Raw genomic sequence first — 22,654 nt, forward strand, 5'->3', positions numbered from 1 at the left:
TGCTTCGTTTCCTTTTCCAACCGATATGGGATATCACACAAATAATGATGCTTCTCATTTATATCAAATTTGATAAATTTCTTTCCTATCTCTTCAAGAAGTTCCTTTATAGTTTCCACCTTTGGAATACTTGCATAAATTGATTCATCCATATAATTCTCCATCATCATCATGCAGCACTTATTAAAATGCCTCCAATCCTCATAAAGTTTCCTATCTGCTGCACTACTCTCATCAGTTGGTATCTCTGGTGGATCTATCTATAAAGTCAAATCCAATTTCATAAAGGTCAAATTCATAACTAAAGTCTTCTTCCATTTCTGATAATTTATCCCATCCAATTTCATCATGGCAATTATAGGCAGAACAATCGGGATGCTACTAACTGTGAAAATAGTAAACATAACAAAGTATTTAATATCTATAAAACAATAACTGTTTTCCAGCCTCTCAAAACAAAATATAAAATCAATATCGCTAAGGTCTTTGTAGCACTAAAGATACCCTTTCGCGGGCCAGGGACAGTCAACCAAATAACCACAATCAAATGCATTGAACTGCATCACTGACAGAGTAACTCAGAACCTGCGATTTATGGCATTTAATTAACTTCCACTGCCATTCCAGACGTCATACAAAACAACTAAAACCACCGACGGGGTAGCCTAGTTACCCGTATAAACCTTGGTTAATAAGTGGGAGAAATAATATATTGGCAATTTCATTAAATAGATAAATATAAAACATCCCATCCACTATGCCACTATATATTATATTGGTACACATAATGCAGATAAAATAAATCTCACGATAGGTGAGCACCTAAAACTCCACATTACTATACCAACTAGGCACAAAGCCTCTTTAGGGTAAGCTAACACAATCCAAATTTTCAAGCATAGATATTAAATTTAATTCCAGAAATAAAATAATTAAACAAATAAATAAATAAATAATTAACAAATAAATAAATAAATAAATTCTAACATTTACTAGCCAAGATTTTTAGTAGCAGCGACATCAATTAAGATAAGAAAGTTCTGAAATAGAGTATGGAGGACTTTAGTTATGGATATGATCGATTGAGTAAATATGGAAACTTAGTGCCTGGACTTTTAAAAATAGTAGATATATTGATTTTCCTTGTAAGTAGAGAACTATTCATTCTGGCCATTACAAATTTATTCAGAAAGTGTGTTTCCTTTGTTAATACGTATTAACTCATAAATTAGAAGAGGCACTTCATGAAAATGAAGTTAACTTGTTTTTCTTTTTATTTAAAACTTACTTCGACTTTGAGGCACAAACATGCTCCACCAAATTTGATCACAACATATTTTTTTTATTTGTGGATGGAGAAAATTTTTAATTGGGGTTCTCAAAAATCAGGAATATCCTTTAATTTCCAAATTATATGTAATAATACAACAAACTAGTTTTTTTTTTTTTTAATTATGTTCATGAAACAAAAATAGAAGGCTATCAAACATTACAGGGGATATGCAAGGCCGAAAAACGAGTCCGTGCAGATAATACCATTTTCTGCAAATTATTTGAAAATTGAAAATGAAACTTCATTAGCTTGAATAACGTTGGTGGATAGGGAAAAGGAAAGAAAAAATGGATGGGAAGATGCCAATCCTAGTGTTAGAAGATTTACGTGAAGTACAAAGATTGTCTCTTACAAATAATAATAATAATAAATGTTAATATTATTTGCAAAGGTGAAATTGGCCCAATTACAAACAATAATACTAAAGTGATCATTAAATTGTTCACTAAATAATATGATGAATGATATGGTAATATTTAATTGATTTTTTTCTTAATTCACTTATGATCCATTTTTTATTACATAATATGTCAACCAATTATATAGTAACACGTTATTATGCAACATCGTTTGATAAATAGTTTTAGTAAACAGTTTCTAACATATGTAGCATTACTGATGCAAAAATATCTTTTAGGAAAATCAGTTAAACCTAAAATTAATATTTAATATGGTTGAGGTATGATCACTTAGAGTGAACATAAAACGTAGATTGCTAAATTAGTAATTCATCTTATTCAAGGAGTTAAATATAATTCAAGGGACAAGCCAGATTGAGATCACAAACTCAAATAGGAGAAAAATTATTACAACACAATATGATAAAAAAAAATTATGCTATAATCATGACCAGTAACAAAAAAATTTTAAAACTAGTGAATAATTTTGGGATGTTGGATTACATTGAATTGGATTGGACTATTTTAAATTTGAATTCAATGTAATAGAGTCCAGTATTCCTTGTAGTCCAACATCTTAGGAATGCCAAAAACAACACATTTATACTAATGGTTGTAGTAGACGTGCAACATATATTTTGGTGACAAATTCTAATCAATATTTGGAAAGGGATTAAAACCCTCCTTCACCATTTTGTGCACAGGCCAAAAGAGTGGCTTTGGGAGGTTGTCCCATTCATACCAATCCCAACCATCACATTTAGTAGGCTCAAGATTTTCAGGCTCTTGAAGAGGATCTCTCAAATATGCACGTAGAAAGATGGCTACATAATGAGAAGGCTTTACTTCATCTAGGAAAAGGTTGTTTGTGACTGCGAGAAACTCTATCTTCTCAATGTCCAAACCAGTCTCTTCCTTTAGCTCCCTTGCTGCACACTCCTCAAAGCTCTCCCCTGAAATCATACACACACAAAATTTGGAAAATCAATGCAAGGTTTTTTACCAAATAGTTACCAAAATTAGGAACTTGTAAATGCGATCCATTTATATTATATACATATTAACAAGAATGAATTTGGAGGGTATGAAAGAGGAGACAAACCAAAATCAAGATGGTCACTAGGGAGTGAAAATTTGGTGTCACCAACACCGGTGGAGCGTCGTCGGCCCAACAGCACAGTTTTCCCTCTTACCAAGAAGACCTCCACCCCCTACTTTCGGTGCCAGAGCCTACACCATCGATATCCGGTTATCCATTTCTATATGATTCTTCCCTTCTTTTTTTTTTTTTTTTTTTTTTTCCTACCACCTTTTCAACCGTGTAATGTCTCCACTGGTTTGGTTCTATTTATACACACATTGGAAGGAGATGAAGACGGGCAAGTTGCACGCCAATGAGATCACATGTGTCAAATTGAAGCGGGCTTTTCTTACATTGGTCCACCCATGTGGTTAATTTATTTATTAAATTAATAATTTTGTTTTTATTTTTTGGTCGAAATATAAATTAATATATAGTTCGGCTTTTTACTTTTATAAATTATAGCCGGCTGTTGCTGATGAATAACATATAAATTAACAATAGTACAACAGGATAAAAAATTTCATCAAAATTCTAAATCAAATGACATGGCATATGATACATTATTTATTATTGGATGTAAATTAATAATATTTTATTATTATGAAAGATAAAAACTAATAAAAAAATAATTCAATAGTGATCAAAATTTTAATTTATAAATTTCGTGAGTACAAAATTATCCATAAATTAATAGTCCAACCATTGCTTAATTTACATGGATTTTTTCAGATTAGAAAATTAAAAAAAATTAAATAGAATCAATTTATACTTGCCATATCGATATGTATTTAATTATCAATTAACGTTAATAATAATAAATAGCAATTTTTTTAAAATGCTATGTGTTATATATGCATAGTTAATGTCAACTAGGAGTCAACCTTTTTGTTGGTGAATAATTACGAGGCAATCTTGTTCTGAATTAACGAGTTAATTTCATCTTCGATATTATAAATAGACATACTGTCTTTTTGACTAACGAATCTCTTTTGGAGATCATTTTATTCTAATTACAAATTAATTTTTTTTTAAAATAGTAACTTCACCAAATTATAAATATATGTTACTCATTCAAAATCATTTGTATATAATACAAGAAATAGTTTATAACATTGAATCATGTTATGATCAAAATTTTCATTGAGCAAATATGTCAAATAATATAATTTTTTTGATAAATGAAATAATATAATCAATAAAGTCTTTTCTTTTTAAAAATTGTTTAGCAAAAGGTAGGATTCGTTAGAAAAATAAATAAAAAATTGTTTAGCAAAAGGTAGGATTCGTTAGAAAAATAAATATTGATAATTACTGATGATGAAAAAAATACCATATATAGCCTGTGGTCGTTTCCTTAACACACCATATATTGTATACGTGTTTTTGGGTCTTTATAGATAAGCAAATATCACTTATTTGTGGAGGACCGACCAGAAACCAAAAAAAAAAAAAAATCGTTTATATTCATTGTTCCATGTTATCTTTTTATGGTTGGTTCAATTAAAATTTTTATATTTCAAAAATTTAATTTATTAAAAATTAAACAAAGTTTTTTTTTTTTTTGGTTTTTTTTTTTTATTATCATTTTCCCGTCATCTCCGATGCAAGTCCAACAAGAGAGAATGACTTGTATTTTTTTTAAATTTTTTTCCCATTTCTACTGCCCAATACGAAAGTTTGTTGGGAGCAAAGAAGAAAGGATCCAAACTTCTGCTACCGAGCACTTCTCTTCTATTAGGTCCGCCCATGATGATTGGAATCCGCTCCCCCTCCCCAATCATGATGATTCCATATTTAGGTTAAAAAAACCCCCCAAAAAAAAAAAAAAGATTATGCATTAGTCAATATTGACTTACTTTTGGTAATGAAACAATAGTTGACTTTTATCTCATAAAGTTATGGGGAAAATATCATATACATATGTAATATTAGGATAAATTTAGAGTAATTAATTTTTTTATTAAAATTTTAGTATTTATGATTTGATAATTTTTAAATAATTTATCTAAAACAATATAAATTTAATACTATTAAAAAATTATCACATAATTAATTATCAAAATTTTGATAAAAAAATTTAGTATCTATAGTATTGTTTATAATATTATATTGTTTGCAATTCTATTTTAGACAATTTCATTAGGATTTTTTATTTTTTATTTTTTAGTTATATTGAAGATAGAGAGAATTGAATCATTGTCAAAAAAAAAAAAAAAATGACTTAGCAGTGGAATATGAAAGCCCTTTAATGTTCGATTTTCAAAAGGTCCACAAGTGGAACAGTGGAAGGGGGAGGGGGATGAATGTGCCCCTTAAGCTCATTTGGGTCCACCATGATGATTCCACTGCCACTCGTAAGTCCCAACCTCATGCTTTCCATAATTAGATCGGCATTTATTAGTCCTTGAGTTTAGAAAAAAAATAGTATGCATTTAGTCAATTGTTGACTTACTTTCGTATAGAGTTATACAGTAACAACATTCCAATTTTTCATATAATAAAAAAAATTTTAAACATGAAAAGTAAAATTTTTAAAATTTTTTCAATAATATTATATTTTTTATTTTTATTTTTTTAATAAATATTTATTATTATATTTATTTTATTTTTTATTTTTAACAATAAATATTTTTAAAATATATTAATATAATATAATAATTTTAAAATTTTATAAATATTAAATAATATTAATATAATATTAAAAATAAAAATATTTCTGGTCTTTTAAATTTGAAAAATCAAATTTATTTTATATTTTAAAAAACCAAAATATAGAACATGTTGGAATTTATTTTTAAAAATTAATTTTTCAAAATAAAAAATTTATAATAGATTAAGAACTTTTAGAATGCTCTAAATATCATTATCCCCTTTATTTTGAATTTTTCTTTTTTGTTTTCTATTTTAGAAAATTTCATCATAGCTTTCATCAAATGTTTTTTTGTCTTTTTTTTTTTTTTTTTTGGGGAATAAAGAGCCCTCATGAAGTTGGTGAGAATAATAATCATCGTAAATTTGTTTTAGAATTCGAAGAACAAAAAACCTGTTAAAATAAGTCGTATCAACCACGTGCACGATGTAAAGTTGGTTACCAGAAAAAATCAGGATGTAAAGTTTGGTGGCTATGGTTTAGTTTGGCAAGTCTCCACAGACTCCACTATAGGCAGGACAATATTAAATAAAATCAATGGACCTTTTGGGACAATATTCAAGTAGTTCCCTTCACAATCCTCAATGCAAAATATATATAGAAATTTAAAAAATATATATACACGGAAAATTTCGTTCCCAAAGCAAATGCTAGCAGCTTTAGTGGCTTCGTCAGTCCATTTTAGGATCTACCATTTTAACTAGAATACAATTAAATTTGAGTATTTTAAATTTAATTTATTATAAATGGGTATAACTTTTTAATAGTTCAATCTAATATTGTCTTGTTTGGCAATTTAATCGATCCAAACAGTTATGAAGGAATCATTTTTCTCTATAAAAAATGCTTTTTCTAGATGTCACTAAATAAACTTAGACAAAGAGTATTTTCATTTTTATTTACCATATTTGTATTGCAAAAGAAGTTTACTATTTTTAGGTCTAAAGAATAACTATCCCTTAAGTTTGGATAAGGAATAAATATTCCTTAAAATAGGAGAATGATTAATACCTAAAAAAATACGTATTCCAATTCCACTGCTCGGTATAGATAGTTATTCGGTTTCTTCCCCTAATTCCACCTACAAAATATACCCTTAGGATTTTAGGAATCACTTTCAAATACACTGTTATTTTGAAAGTCCTAATTGAGGGCAATCTAGGCTGCAAATTCAGGAACCATTTCGAGTTCAACATGTGAACAAACGGTACATCTTTACACTAATTACAAATTAACTTTTTCCCCCATAAGGAAAAAAAAAAAAATCTTTAAAACAGAGGAAAAAAAACAAAACAGAAGAAGAAGAAGAAGAAGAAGAATAAGAAGGTGACATTTGCTATTTTTGTTGCGTTCATCAATACGATTAGTTAAATTTTTTTAGAGATTTTGAAATTATTAAAGCTACACATATTGGTTTTTTATTTGTTATTTGTTACTTTATTTTTTTACTTTAAATGCTAGCTAGATATTATATAAGCTACAAATTTAAAGGATTTCAAAAAAAAAAAAGTGACCAACAAACAAAATACACCAAATCAAACACATCAGCCGTCTCTCTTGAAGGAAGAAAGTCGTTTTACTAATTTAGCAAGGAAAGTTCTGAGATAGGGTGCAGGGAACTATAATGACATGACCAATCGAGATAAAATGTAACAAATTCGGTCTATTACCGATTGAAAAGTGTGGGTCATCGACCAATCGAGAATAAATGAAACAATTAGGCCTGTTAGCCATTGAAAAGAGTGGGCCATTGAAACCATTGAAAAGAGTGGGTATAATGATTTCCCCTGCAAGTAGGAAACTTTGTCTTCATGAAGTTTTGTGGAACAAGCATGAAGAAAGCTTTGCCTTCATGAAGTTTGTGGAACAAGCATGAAGAAAGCTTTGCCTTCATGAAGTTTGTGGAACAAGCATGATTCACCAACTTTAAACCTAGTTTTTTTTTAATTTTTTTTATTATTCTTTATTTTTTTGTTTTTATTATCGTTATTAGTAGTATTACTATTTTTACTATTAGATTGAGACCAGGTCTTTATCTTGGGTTTTATATCATGAAGTTTTGTGGAACAAGCATGATTCACCAACTTTAAACCTAGTTTTTTTTTTTTATTATTCTTTATTTTTTTGTTTTTATTATCGTTATTAGTATTATTATTATTTTTACTATTAGATTGAGACCAGGTCTTTATCTTGGGTTTCTTATAAAACAGTAATATCAAGTAATTTCCTAAAACTATTTGTTTTTGTAAATATGCTCATGGAAAAGAGTAATATAATCTAGTCAAATATTACAAAGGAAGCACATGCTGAAAACAGAGTGCTTGAAGGTAAAACCCCTTTGTAAGTTCTTTGAAATTCAATTCCACCCGAATCTCTCTTCATGTTGGCTGCAAATTAATTTCAAAATTGTAAAGAAAAAAAAATTCATGCCTGTAGGACCCCATATATATATATATATCAATAACAAATTTATGATTTTATTATGATCAAGTGAGGAAATACTACTCTTCATTCTTTTTTTTGGTTTTTGTTTTTGTTTTGTTAATACACTAATTCATTAGTCATGTTAAAGATAATGAACTGTTGGTCCACGTCAGCTAAAAACTTTTAATTTTTTAGCTTGCCTTGTCAACATTAAGAGACAATGAACTGTTGGTCATATCAGCTAAAGACCTTTTAACTTTTTAGCTTGTCTTGTCAGCATTCAGTTAAACTTCCCCTATCATTGTCAACTTCTTTTGTTTAAGCTTTGTTAAAATGGTTGTAAGTTATGTATTTCCCTGTAACACCTTGTTCCAAAGTGCATTGAAATTTTTTTCACGTTGGTTAAAAGTAATCGAGTTTGACCGTCATTGACCAAAAATGGATAAATTTTGACTTTTTGTTCTAGATAGAATTTTGCATTGACCGAGACACCGTTGCGAAGTATGTTTCATCCCAAGTTTGTAGACGATAGCATGTCGAAAGCAGAACTACCGTTTGAAAGTTATGAGCAAAACAAGTTGCAGTTTGAATTGTCCGAAGGTATCAGATTTGACTTTTTCTTTTTATAAATTTTATCTTTGATTCATGTATGGTTATAAAGTATTCATCGATACAAATTTATAGACTAGTAGCACGCCTAAGTTGGATATTTGGTTAGAAAGTTACGGACTTACAAAGTTTTTCTGAGACATCGTTTAATGTGCATTGATCTGTGTGCATAGTGTCCATTAACATTGTGCCACGTGTCATATTTTTGCCTAACTCATGAGTGCACAGTGGCACCCATGGGCATTTTGATTGGGCGAGAAAGGGAGAAAAGGAAGAGAGAGGAGAAGAAAGAGGAGAGAGAACGAGGAACCGGCCTTACACTGTTCACCATTTTCTAGCCACCACCGTGCAACACGCACTGGACCATCGTGAAGCCAACCTGAAAACCGACCGGCCACCCAAAATGCATGGCCAGATCACCGGTGATGTGCCCAGCTGAAGCCTTTTTCGTCAATGGTGCCATTTCCTTCCACCACCGATTCTTCCAATCCAGCCACCCATTTTTGACACCGCTGGTCCCATTGGCTTACCCATCCTCCGATCTGCCTCCCCACCAAAAATCACAACCATTGGCCACCGAAGGCACCACCAAAGGTGAGATTCTCCGGTGGGCACAGCGGTTCTCCATGAAACCTCATTGCGACGAGTTCTCGGTGATCCTACCTACCATTATCCGCTAATTTGACCTTCTTGAATCCAAATCCGAGGTCGGTTTCCTTCCATTCTTGACGGATTGTGAGATCCAAGGACATTAAGTCTGAGAGCTTTTCGGCGAGATTCCAACCACCACAAATCCGATCTCCGAAAGGTAAGACTTAATTCTTAATTCTTGCATTGTAAGCTTCATTTCGGTATATCATTTGTGAATTTTAGATATCGTTTGTGATGGCTTCTCTGGTTACCGTGTATAATTTATCAGATTAAAATATTAATTTAATTGGTTTTATGTAATGTTGATATTTTAAGGGTACGTGTGAGTTGTGGGTTGAGGATCTTGATTGATACATGTGCTCGAGGTGAGTGATCCACCTTTAAATTTATTTTGGGGCTTTAAATTATATATATATATATATATTGTGATAATTTAAAAAAATACGTAAATTGTTTTTGATATTTAAGAGAAATTGATCTTTAAAATTTATAATGCCAATTTATGATTAATCAATATATGTAATGCTACCGAATTATATTTTGGGGTTGTGAATATATATATATATATATATATATATATATATATATATATATATATATATATATATGGTGTTAATTGAATTTCTGAAAAATGTGTTATGTATGTTTAATATTTAAGAATTTATTATTTAAATTTATAATGATGATTTATGTTGAAAAATTGTATTTTGGGTTTTCAAAGAAATTAAGTTTTAGAATTATTGTTTTAAATTATTGTTAAATTTATCATGAATTTATGATGCCAAAAGTTATTTGATTTAAGCATATATGGCATGGAATTCATATATTTGGTTTTAAAGAAGTTATGGATTTAAATTATTGTCAACTATTGTTAAATTTTTATTGTTTAATTTATCGCCTATAATAAATGTATTTATGTGGATTTAAGCAAAAGTAAAATTTATGTGATTTTGATACAAATTGATTTTAAGGTTTTGAGAAAAATAATTGTATTAAAATATTGAATTCATAATTTGTATTTATGCATTTGATTATTTATAGATATGGTTTTTATGGTGTTAAAAAAAAAATTTGTATATTTATATTGATGGATTTTCATTCATGGGTTTTAAGTGATGAATTACGATGATGGTTTAAAGGAAATGTGGATTTATGGATTTGAAAAGAGATATTTAATCCCTGTATTTTTTGATGGAAGTGTTGAAATTATGGATTTAAATTGTAGTGAGGTGGAAGGAATAAGGTGTTGTTATTAGAAGTGTGCTTTTGTACAGAGAATTTTATGGTAAATCCAACATTTAGAGGAGATGCTTGCGGATTTTCTATTGGAAGATCCAATAGGGTTTTCTTGGGATCAAGATTTATCTAGGATTTCGATAAGGGATCTTGGATGGGTTATGACATCTCAGATTCTCTTTTTTTGTAAATCAGTGATTCTTTCCTCTTCCATATAAGCTAAGAGCTAAGCTGTTCTCCGATTTCAATTTATTCAAGAACATATATCAATTGCCTTGATGATTGTGTCAATTGAATTATCAACTAGCGATCTCTTCAAGAGTTTCAATTGGTGCTAAATTTAAAAAGAGGAAAGAATTAAATAGGATCGTGTCAAACAACCCAAACAACAATTCAACACATATATAAATGAAAATGGGGATACCAAGGGTTGAACACAAAATTACCAAGGCTTTGATAACTTTGTTAAATCACTATAATTATTTCAAAAGCTATAGGTGATAGGAAGCCGTTCAACAATAATATCAAGCTTGTTTTTGAATACCCTAATGATAATTACATGTCTACCGATAGGCTTATGCCTTGTGTTAGAAATAGATGGCAAATACTAGTTACCCTTTTCTAACTCTGTACTAAAGTAACCATATTAAAAATGATACAAAAGATAATGAAATGAAGATTTACCCTAATTTTGGGAAATATTTTGCTCCTAATAATAGTTTCGTGGAATGCATCTATGGATGAAGAAATACTATCACTATTTTGGTTTGAACCAATCGATGTGGAAACATTAATCCAGGGCTTTGTTATTTCAGTCCTCACATATTCAGCTTCGATTCTTCATTCAAACAAATTTTGATTGATATTTTTCAATGGCCTCCAATTCTGCTCCAACTTTTTTCATTGTAGGTTGATAACTTCCATTCAAATTCAATAATCATTTTGCATGAAATTGACTATATTAATTAAACTTACTATATTAAAAAAACGGTTCTCGTCCATGCACATTATAAAATAAGTTGCTAGACTTCTTCGTTCTTCAAACCTAGCTCTTCAAATAGATTGGTTTCTGTACAGTCAAGAGTTCAACAATGACCATATCAAAGCAGTAAACATCACTTTTCTCTGTAAATTGGCACCCTAGAAATACTCGGGGTCCAAGTAGCAAAATGTACCAGCCATTGTAGTACATGTGTTTGGTCAATGACTACTGATTTTGAAGTTCCAAAATCAGCTACTTTTGCTCTCAACTTCTCATATAAGAGTATGTTTGATAATTTAATATCTCAGTGGTAAATAGGAAAGGATGTTGCAGACTGTAAAGTAAGACATATCAGCTCCTACAATTTCTGGTGCAATGCATAAGTGCATTTTCCATGTAAAGTGAAATTCCTCATTTTGGTCGTGAATATGCTCAGGAAAGTGTACCGTAGGGTATAAATAGAATCCTAGCAGTTTAACCACATTCCTGTGGTTAATTTGGGAAAGAATGATAACCTTATCACTGAATTCTGTTAGTTTCTCTTCATCAACTATTTTAGACTTCTTCACGGTAACAATTTTTCCATTTTCCAACATTTCTTTGTAAACAATACCTAGGCCACACCTGAGCTAGATTTCTATCTCCATTAAAATTGTCAGCAGATTTCTATAATTCCTTTGAATTGAACATCTTGGTTTTAGTATCAAATTGTACTTCCTCTAAAGATAATTTTTGTTGCAACAATAAATCACCATTTCGTTTGAGATGGATAGTAGCATCTGTAACCCCCAAAACCGTTTTGGCAAATTCCACCGTACTGTGTACAGCCATTGCTATGTTCCTTGCATTCATCAATATCTGCCAAAACAAACAAATTATTTTCAGATACTTCAGAAATTTTGAAATTTTCATGAATATTGCGGTTTAAATGACAAAGGGTGTAAAGCTTTACTTTAACATACCTTTACCTCCTTCAATAAGATAAGGGTTTCCTTCAAATCCCCATCCACAGCTACATTCAACCCTGGACTGATTGAATATTACTGAATATGAAGAAGAAGTGGCAATACCATTATAATATGTATAGCAAGTGGGATTTCTGTAGCATCCATATTTGGAGTTTACACTATCCCAATAGCATTTGGAATCTAACCAAGTTGATTTATTAGTCTCAAAAGAAGTTCCAAATACATCAAAAATTGAATAGTATAATTCCCATTCAAGCAACACAGGCACATCAACCATCTATTTAAACGAAGAAATAGCAGTAAAATTGGACATAAACCAATCTTGATCCACAAGGAAAGCATACTTGCAAACCTTCTCTTTTTCGCGGTCAACGGTATGAAAACTGGTCTTGAAGGAATTTAGATTCAAGGGGATGTTTGCCTGGCAGCAATTTACCCCACTACAGCTGTGGTTTCCAGTCTCACCGCAAGTGGACATGCAGCCGGCAATATTCGTTGACACTTTCGACGAAATCAACAATCTGAATGCTCCACAACCCACGGCGGTGAACCTGTTCTTCTGTGAGAACACAACAGGGCTACCTTCCAAGTTGGGGCTCTGGCGGGTTTCTCTGTTGCAGTTCCAAAAGGTAATGGGGTTTCTAACCTGAATCGTGCCAGCTTCGACGGAAATCTCCATCACTTCTTGCTTGATGTGTCTTAAAAGTGGTGTGGTGTTGTCTTTGATGCAGAGTACTTCAAACCATTCGTTGAGGAAACAGCCGGATCCGATTCCGAAAGGGCATGGGATGCTCAAGTTTCCGCATTGCTTTTGACAGCCTGACTTGGCTGTGGGTGCTCCTGATGCTACTTCAGTGATGAAAAAACATAAAAGAAGGACATGGGTTATCATTTTGCCAACTATGTTCCTCTGATCTTCTGTTTTCTTTGTTTTCTTGTCAGTGTTGACTCTGTTATCTGTGATTATTACCAAAGAAACCAAAAAAAAAAAAAAAAAAAAAAAAAAAAAAAGAGGAAAAAAAGAATAAATAAATAAATAACAATGGCAATAAAATAAAATAAAATAAACCTCGGCTATCTACGATAATAACTATAAAAAAAAAAAAAAAATTATAAGTACATATTTGTTCGAATGTGTTTGATTGTTTATTTGTTTTGTTTTTCTTATCTTTATATTGGATCTTGATTAAGGAAAGTTGAAGGTGGATTATTAGTCAGAACGCAGAATATTCTACCAGCTGCTCTGTATGACCGTTTAATTTTATGCATTTCCGAGTCAACGGGACAAGGCAGAGGAAAAGAAAATGAGACAGAAACAAAGAAAGAAAAGATAAGTAGTCTAAGCTGTTGCTCACAATCATTAATTGATTATTTGAATATTATGACTCAATTGGTAGATTAGACTATATCATAGTGAACATTACTACAGTTCCGAATTTTCTATTACGCCAATTATCGAATTCTTCCGGATGAAACAAACAAAGTGTAATTTCTACGAAATGTCGAGATGTCGAAAACCCAAAAAGAAAGATTTTGCAATTAATGCTTAGGTGGTCATGGAACAAGTCTGCTAGCATTAGACGCTCATTACATGGAACTTTTCTATGTGATGATGTTGCAGAAATTAATTAAAGCAAATGTTTATTTTTCAGTCTGCTAATATGCTCTATTTATTACTATCTTTACTGGTGATTACCAAAAAAATGGAAAAGGAAATTACTTATAAGTAATCATATGTTTCTCATTCAGAGGTGCTTCCATATCTGATGAGGAAGCAACACCACCATAGGAAGCTGACCATGTCGGTATAGAAACATCATCCCAAGGTGCAGTCATTTCATTTCTATCATATTCAACCACTTCAACATTTTGCTCAACATAATCAGAAGCTTTAACTGATTTTTGAATTCTCTCCAGCTCCATTGCCACTTCTTTCATCGAAGGCCTTTTCCTTCCACTCAAATCCAAGCATCTTTTCGCAAGTTTAGCAACTGCCATTATTGCTTCTTTCTCGCCAGTTGCTTCCTTCAAGACTCGAGCATCAACAATGTCAAACAAACGATTCTCTTCCATGGAAAGAATGAAAGAAGCTGCTAGACTTCCTCCTTCCTCTGCCTCCATAAAAACTGGTTTTCGTCCTGTCAACAGCTCAGCAAGAACCACCCCAAAGCTATATACGTCACTCTTATCGGTAAACTGGCTTGACTGGAAGTATTCAGGGTCCAAGTATCCAAATGTGCCATATACTAATGTGGTGAGGTGTGTTTGCTCAATTGTAACCGATCTTGAAGTTCCAAAATCTGCTATTTTTGCTCTGTACTTTTCGTCTAGGAGAATGTTTGAAGACTTTATGTCACGGTGATAAATGGGAAAGGAAGCAGCAGAATGCAAGTAGGAAAGAGCTCCTGCAATTTCCTGTGCAATTCGTAGGCGGGTTTCCCATGTTAGATCAAAATCCTCATTTTGATCATGGATATACCGGAACAATGTTCCATTTGGTATAAACTCATAAACTAGCAGAGGAACTTCAGTCTCCAAACAACATCCTAGTAGTTTAACAACACTCCTGTGATTAATTTGTGAAAGAATGACAACTTCATTAATGAACTCTGCGAATTTGAATCCATCAACTTTTTTAGACTTCTTGACAGCAACAATTTTTCCATCTGCCAACATTCCTTTGTAAACAGTACCTTGACCTCCCTGGCCAAGAACACTGTTCGTGTTGAACTGGTCAGTTGCCTTCTCTAACTCATCTGATTTAAACAACTTGGTTTTCTCAATATTGGCTTCCCCTGAAGATAATTGTTGTTGTAACAACAATCCACCATTTTGTTTGAAAAACTTTTCTCTGCGTCTTTTTGTCATATACTTGGTTAGCAACCATGCTGAAGCTGATAGAAACAACAATCCAAGGACGCCGCTGCCAACACCTGCATTTCTCAATCAGAAAGGAAAAATAGCTTGAATCGTCAATTGCATGAAGTTGACTACCTAAAAGACAATTTGTGCCATATGTGTTGGAGTAGCAGCCCTTATGAATTCAACAGAAAATGTCCATGTTTTGTGGTACATTTAGAAAAGACAAAGGCAATAAAGGAAGTTGTTAATTTGCTCAATATGTAATATTTTGTACTCAAATCCAGACACCGTTCAAGCTTTTTTGATTTTTCATTTATATATAAACTAGTCGAATTAATTAGTAATTCGTTAATTAGAGCATACCAATTAAAATTGCTTTTAGTGGAGACTTTTTGTGCTCTTGAAGGCTGCAGAGAACGGCTCCAGGATAGTGAGTACAAATATAGCCTTCGCCACAATAATTAGGATCTTTCTTGCAGTGATCAATATCTGAAATGCATTGACAAACAAGCATGTGAAAAACTTTAAAAATAATAATAATAATAATAATAATAATAATGATATGCTGATTTGTCACATCCCTTTGCAAAACAAACTGATTCAACTCTTGTAAAACTATTACACAAAGCTCACCAAAAAAAAAAAAAAAAAAAAAAAAAAACTATTACATAAAGCTTAAAATAGAGAGTTTTTCATTACGCATGATATTCATAGTCACATACAATATACAGTTCACAAAATAATTATTAAATAATTTTAAATTATATATATTTTTTATGTTTGAAAAAATAATGTCTATGCACAGAATAATAAATTCAGTTTAACCTAAAGTATAGTCGTTTTATTGTGTGATACAATTAAAATTGAAACTCATAAAAAATGATACATTTTTCATGTATGTAATTTTTTCCAAATCGATTTCTGTGTTTATATAAGAGTTTTTATGATATTTTACCTTTACATCCTTGAGAAGATACGGATTTCCTTCGAAGGCCCATGACGACCCGCATGTGCACTGAAGCCTTTGCTGATTTGCATTTACAATGTAAACATCGCAAGATGAATTTGCATAACAACCATATTCAGAGGTTGCAATGTTCGTAGAGCAATTGTATTCTGAAGAACCAGAGCTATTGGTCTCCACAAAAGTTCCAAATATATCGTAGGTTGAATAATGATACAGCTCCCAGTTAAGCTCCACAGGAACATCAACCATGTCTTGGATTGCGGAAATATTTGTCGAACCGGATTCCAACCACCGTTGGTCCGCCATGAATGCAAACTTACATTGATTTCCGCTACCCTCACCCGGAGGGTTGAGAAAACTGGTATTGAATGATTTGAGGTTCGATGGTATGGTTGTCAGGCAGCAATTTATACAATTGCAGCTATTACCATAAGCCGTGTTATTACAAATGCTAATGGATGCTTCGCCGGAATTCATCAAAGCAATGGCTCCGCAACCAACGGCTGCGAACTTGTTGTTTTGAGAGTACTTAAAAGGGCTTCCTTCTAAGTTAGCGCTTTGGCGGATTTGCTTGTCACTGCAATTCAAAAAGGTGATTGGGTTCCTCACCTGAAGAGTGCCTTCGACAGAGATCTCGATCACTTCTAGTTTTGTTCTGTTCAAAATGGGCTTCGGAATGGTGTTCGATGAGTTGTCGTTTTGGCAAACGATTTCGAACCATTCGTCCAGGAAACAGCCCTGTTTGATCCCAAAAGGGAATGGGATGCTAACATTTCCACATTGTGGATCACAGCCTTTCTTGGTTGTTGGTATATCTGATGCTACTTGATTGATCATAAGCCATGAAAACAACAGAAGAAGATAAAATGGAAATTGTTTTCCCTCCATTTTTTCTTTTTCTTTGTTTTTTGGTTGTTATCCTTGTGATAGTTCTTAATCAGTGTATATATATAATTCGGTCTAAAACGAAAAAGAATTAATGTATTGAAATTTCTCTGCAACTTCGTGCTTAGACTATGTCGTATATTATCTGACCAATAATTCTTCGTTTAGACTTCATAAGTCTCTTTTTTCCGTCAGGCACACTAACCGAGACATGAATTTTATCTCATTAAATTGTATAATTTTCTAAAGCTTTAAAGTTAGTATTAATTTTTTGGAATATAAATAAATCACATGTGGAATCGGAATCTTATTTCAATTTTTTATTTTAAGGTGCCAAGCCAATTGCTATCTTCTTTCTATTTTTTATGTATAAAAACATTTTTAAAAGAAGAATCTTTTCATCAATATTGATGACACCTACTTCCTAATAAAAAACGAAAGGGCAGAATGACCAATTGAGATGATATTTTATGAGCATTCACATGCTATTTCCCAATAAAAAACGAAAAGGCAGAATGACCAGTTGAGATGATATCTTATGAGCAGTCACATGAACCACATAATGTTTAAACAACGCTGTACCCAAAAAGTTATGGATCGCGTTTCTGCATTGATTTTCCAATATTCCGGCCATTAATCGAACTCTCACATTCTTTCCAATGAAATAAAGAAATATAACTTTTCTTTGAAATGTGAAACTGAAGAAAAAACCAAAATGGAATTAAATTTTGTGCAATTAATAATTAAGTTGGTAGAGAAATCCATTCTTTTATAATATAGTTCGGTTTGTCCCTTTTCCCCCCCTTTTTTTCTAACTTTGATTGAGTTTAATATTAATAAATAAAAAAATAAATAAATTAAAGAAAAACAAAAATGTAGTATACGGTGTACATATATATATATATATATATATATATTTTTTAAAAAGGTTTTATAACTATTTTTTTAAAAGAAAAAAAAATAGAGTTTTTATCTAATAGGTTTGGTTATAAGTATATTTCAATTTTATTAGGAAATTAAAAAGAAAAGGGAATTAGAAAAAAAAAACATTTACTCTATTTTTGGTTTTATAAAAAAAGAAGGAAAATATACGTTTATTTTACTTTTACATTGTTTTTAATTTTGCGATACTAAGGTATTGGGTAAGTCTTCTTGTTCTTTTGCCTTCTTTTTCTTCTAGCCCTAAAAGCTTTTAGGGTTAATATTAAGAGCCTTTGATCTTAATTTAGGATTTCAGTTTTCTATTTAAGATTGTTAGAGATCCAGTATTTTTGGAGATTTTGGAATTTCTAAACAAATTTTCGAGCATAGGAAGGAAGATCCTAAATCTTTGAAGTGATCCGGGTTGATTTTTATGATCTTTTTATGTTATATGATATTATTTGACATGTTTTGAGGTTATAGAAGTATCAATTAAGGTCAAATTGAAGAGTTATTGTTAAAACTCTAATCTGGAATTTATATGGGGATCTATACAGAGTAAATGTTCGAATTTATATAAAATACTTAAAAGTTTCTTTTTACATTAAAATTTTTATGGATAAACATATACATGTTTATGAATCAGTAGAAATTTATTTGGGGTGATTTGGATCTGTTTTCAATTTATTATTAAATTTTGAATTTATACATTCTGTTTGATTTTTCTGTGTAACTGCAATATGATTGGTATGTAAAAATCTCGAAACAGATCGAAACGAAATTATTTTTATCTGAAAATTTTTTTGCTTTATCCTATATATGTCTAATATTACTATAAAAACATTTAGTTTCAAATTCGTTATATTTTGGCCATGGTGATTTTCTATTTTATATATTATAGAAAATCCAATTCAATCCAATCCAATCCAAATAATATATTATATAACTAAAAATTTATATATTTTTTATTTTTTTCATTTTTATATATTAATTTTAATATATTTTTTTCATTTTTATATATTAATTTTTAAATTTTTTTTTCCATTTTTATATATTGATTTTTAATATATATATATATATATATATATATATATTTTTTTTTTTCTTTTACATCTCTATATCCCAAATCCCAAATCGAATTGTAAGTTGTAACCCTAAACTAAATATTTACCTCCGTTGCTGCCCACCACCAGTCCATCACCATCACCATAATATATATATATATATATATATATTTTTTTTTTTTTACATTTCCATCATATATATATCTACATATATTGTATCCAATTGTTACTTATATATATATATATATATATATATATATATATATGTTTAAATATAATTTATTGCTAATTTTATTGTTTTGATCTTTGTAGAGCTTATAGAATCAACTAAAATTAGTAAACCTGTCAAAGTTGATTGGCTTATGATTTACCAAAGTTTTATGGTAAAAAAAAAAAAAAAACAATTATGCATTGATTCTTGAGTGAATGAATTTTGATGAATGTATTATTTTACATTATTTGTTCTAGCAATTTTAATTTGATTTTATAGAAGTAAGATGATGATATTAATGTTTACTACTTAATAAGTGCATGATGTGTATCATTTGCTACATTTTTTTTTTCCATTGTAGACTATGTTGTATTATTCTAATTGTATTTTATGTTTGGATAATTATAATTTATTATTTATATTTTATATTTGGAAATTTTTTTATTTGTATTATATATTTATAAATTAGTAAGTTTCAAACCGATTAACCAATCCAAACAAAACCGATCATAAATGGTTTGGTTTGGTTTGAATTTAATACGTTAATGGTTTGGTTTAGATTCTAAATTAAGAAAACCGATATGTATGGATTGGGTTGTATTTCGGTCCAAAATCGAACCAACCCAATCCATGCCCACCCTTACTGGAGACTAGACAAAATAAGAAAAATTAATAATTGAAGTCATCAGACTTTACATCGTTATGGATATGACTGCCCTCGAAAAAGATATTGACTATAAGACTAACAATAGTGACATATATTAAATGTTTTTATGGAAGGTGATATTTGCACCTCACAAAAAATTCACACACTATTTTATTGTTACTTGTAGGTATGTCAGTGGAAGGGTAATATATATACATATATAAAATTTCACACACTATTTTATTGTTATTTGTAGGTATGTCAGTCGAAGGGTTATATATATATTTATGTATATGTATTATAAAAAATGATAAAAATTTATTTTAAAAAATAAATTTATTTATTAAAATTTTAGTATTAACTTATTTAAACAATTAATTATCAAATTAATTATAAATATTGTAAAAACATTGAATAGATATTAAATTTTTCTTAATCAATTAAATTTATAATAAGGGGTAATAATTATAAATAAACTATTATTGATAAAAATATACAAAAAAGAATATACATTTGATAAAAAAAATTTATTAATTAAAATAAAACAATCATTATAATTACATTATATTTCGTAAATATCATCTCAATACTCATAGAACTTTTAGGTAACTAAAAATTATTGGTCTCTTTTTTGTTCTCATTTTAAGATGTGAAATGTGGAAAAATAATTATTAAAAGATGTATCTCCTCAATAATTTTTTATATAATTATTAATATGTCAACCATAAAGATCTTGTATTAAATATAATTGTTCTTGATATTTAGTATAATATATTTTATTATCTTTTTATTTTTATTTACTTAATGTTATTAATTTAAATGCTATCAATATGAATTATACATAATGTTGTACTTCTATATTATTATTTTTCATTTTTACGTAATTAATTATTAACTTACAATTATAAAATTCTAATGAATTCATCTTATACAAAATATGTAACACCCCGTCCCGAAGTACACCGGAATTTTCTCAAATTTGACCAAGGGTGACCATTGACCATTGACTTTGACCATTGACCGTTGACTAAAGGGGTCAAAAGTTGACTTTTTTGTTCCGGTTGGAATTCTAGGTTGACTGAGGTACCATTATGAAGTACACATTGGCACGAGTTCATAGACTAGTAGCACGTTGAAAACGGAGCTACGGTTTGAAAGTTATGAGCAAAACAAGTTGAGGTCCAAACTGTCCAAGGGGTGCCGGAGTTGACTTTTTATTCATGCAAAGTTGAGCTTTGACTCATGCATGGTTGTGAAGTACTAGTCGGTACGAGTCCGCAGACTAGCGGCACGTCCGATTTGGACATGTGGTTTGAAAGTTATGGACCTGTAGAGTTTTTCAAATACTGTATTATTTTAATATTATTTTTAAACGCGTTATGATGTGCCACGTGTGACTTAATAAATGTGACCATGTGTCACCATGTTGAGATGCCACATGCCAACCATGTTTAAAACCAAATTATTTTATTATTATTGTTTTATATAATAATATTATTTTTAATATTATTTAATTAATTTATAATTTATTTCTTTTATTTCTTTTTCTTTTCTTTTTTTCTTTTCCCCACGTGGGAAAACACCTTCTTCTCTTTTCTTTTCCATTTCTTCCCTTCTCCTTCTTCCCCGAGCCCGTCAAAAAACCAGCAAGGAATTTTCTCTATCTCTCTCCTTTGACTCTCTCCCCCTCTCTCTTTGACCGACCATTTGGCCGGATTTCAGTCGCCGGACGGCCACACGCGTGGGCCACCGGTGAAGCCCAGCTCCCCGCGACCCCAACTTCCAATTTTCCTGGCCAGTCGCCCCCGGACGCACCCAGATCGGGCCAGTGAAGTCGGCGGCGGCAGGTTAAGTTTTTCCAGCTATTCTCGCCGTTTTCGGCCAACCCAGCTCGACCCATACCTCTATCCCATCATTTTCGACCCCTCTGAGTCCATTTATGGGGTTAGATTGCCCAAAATCCCCACCGTTTGAGAGATCCCTCAAGTTTAATTTCGACCGAAGCTTTCCGGCCACCACCGGCGGAATTGGGGTCAATGGAGACCGGTAATGCGATCCTCGTTCCACAAGCTTCGATTCGGTATATTATTCGACAATTTTGGTTAACGTTTGTGTTTAAACCCCCGGGTACGGGGTATTATTTACCCGAATAAAATATTAATTTATTTGACTGTGTGTGAATTGTGTTCTAGGAGCACCGGTGAGTCGTGGAATTGATCCCATGGTAGATCATGGTTTAATTGCGTACTCCAGGTGAGTGACCCACCATTGAAAATATTTTTTTGGGATAATTAATTATATTTATGTCGTGTTAATTTGATATCTGCAATTATGCTCATATGGTGTACTTTAAATATAATCGGGAAAAATATTATTTTATATATATTTACCCATTAGTGCTAAACGGAAATTTTGGGGTCATTAAGAAATTCTCGATTATTATTTTATTGTGATTAAATGGTATTTATTACACATGAGCAAGTATTTTCAGCAATTAATTGTGTCTGGATTTTATATTATTTTTGGATATAATTGGTTTGAATATTTTGTGAAAATATTTGCTTAAAGTGGTGGTTTGATTTTTATATTTATGCCCTTGGTATTTTATTTGTCCAACCTTGTATTATGAGAAAAATTTTTGTTTTACTGTTATCGATGTTTTCGTACTGGGTTGTTAAAAGGAAATGTGGGATGGTAAATTTGAAATTGGTATATTTTCCACGGTAATTTTGGAAAATGGTACGGTTGATTTAATAATTATTT

At 30.8% G+C, this 22,654-nt stretch overlaps 2 protein-coding genes across 2 annotated transcripts; both read right to left on the reverse strand.

Annotated features, from left to right (window-relative positions):
* Positions 1-13,900: 13,900 nt before the first annotated feature.
* Positions 13,901-15,820, reverse strand: LOC132803611 (wall-associated receptor kinase-like 3). The gene is made up of 2 exons (XM_060816866.1): positions 15,561-15,820; positions 13,901-15,268 (listed from the first exon to the last, which is right to left on the reverse strand). The coding sequence occupies exons 1-2, from the start codon at positions 15,709-15,711 to the stop codon at positions 14,052-14,054; spliced, it is 1,368 nt and encodes a 455-aa protein (XP_060672849.1). The 5' UTR covers positions 15,712-15,820; the 3' UTR covers positions 13,901-14,051.
* A 151-nt stretch (positions 15,821-15,971) lies between these two features.
* LOC125422082 (wall-associated receptor kinase-like 1) lies at positions 15,972-17,052 on the reverse strand. Its single transcript, XM_060816716.1, has 2 exons — positions 16,153-17,052; positions 15,972-15,992 (listed from the first exon to the last, which is right to left on the reverse strand). The coding sequence occupies exons 1-2, from the start codon at positions 17,050-17,052 to the stop codon at positions 15,972-15,974; spliced, it is 921 nt and encodes a 306-aa protein (XP_060672699.1).
* Positions 17,053-22,654: the final 5,602 nt, after the last annotated feature.

The sequence above is a fragment of the Ziziphus jujuba genome, chromosome 4 (genome assembly GCF_031755915.1).
Source record: "Ziziphus jujuba cultivar Dongzao chromosome 4, ASM3175591v1".
NCBI lineage: Eukaryota > Viridiplantae > Streptophyta > Magnoliopsida > Rosales > Rhamnaceae > Ziziphus > Ziziphus jujuba.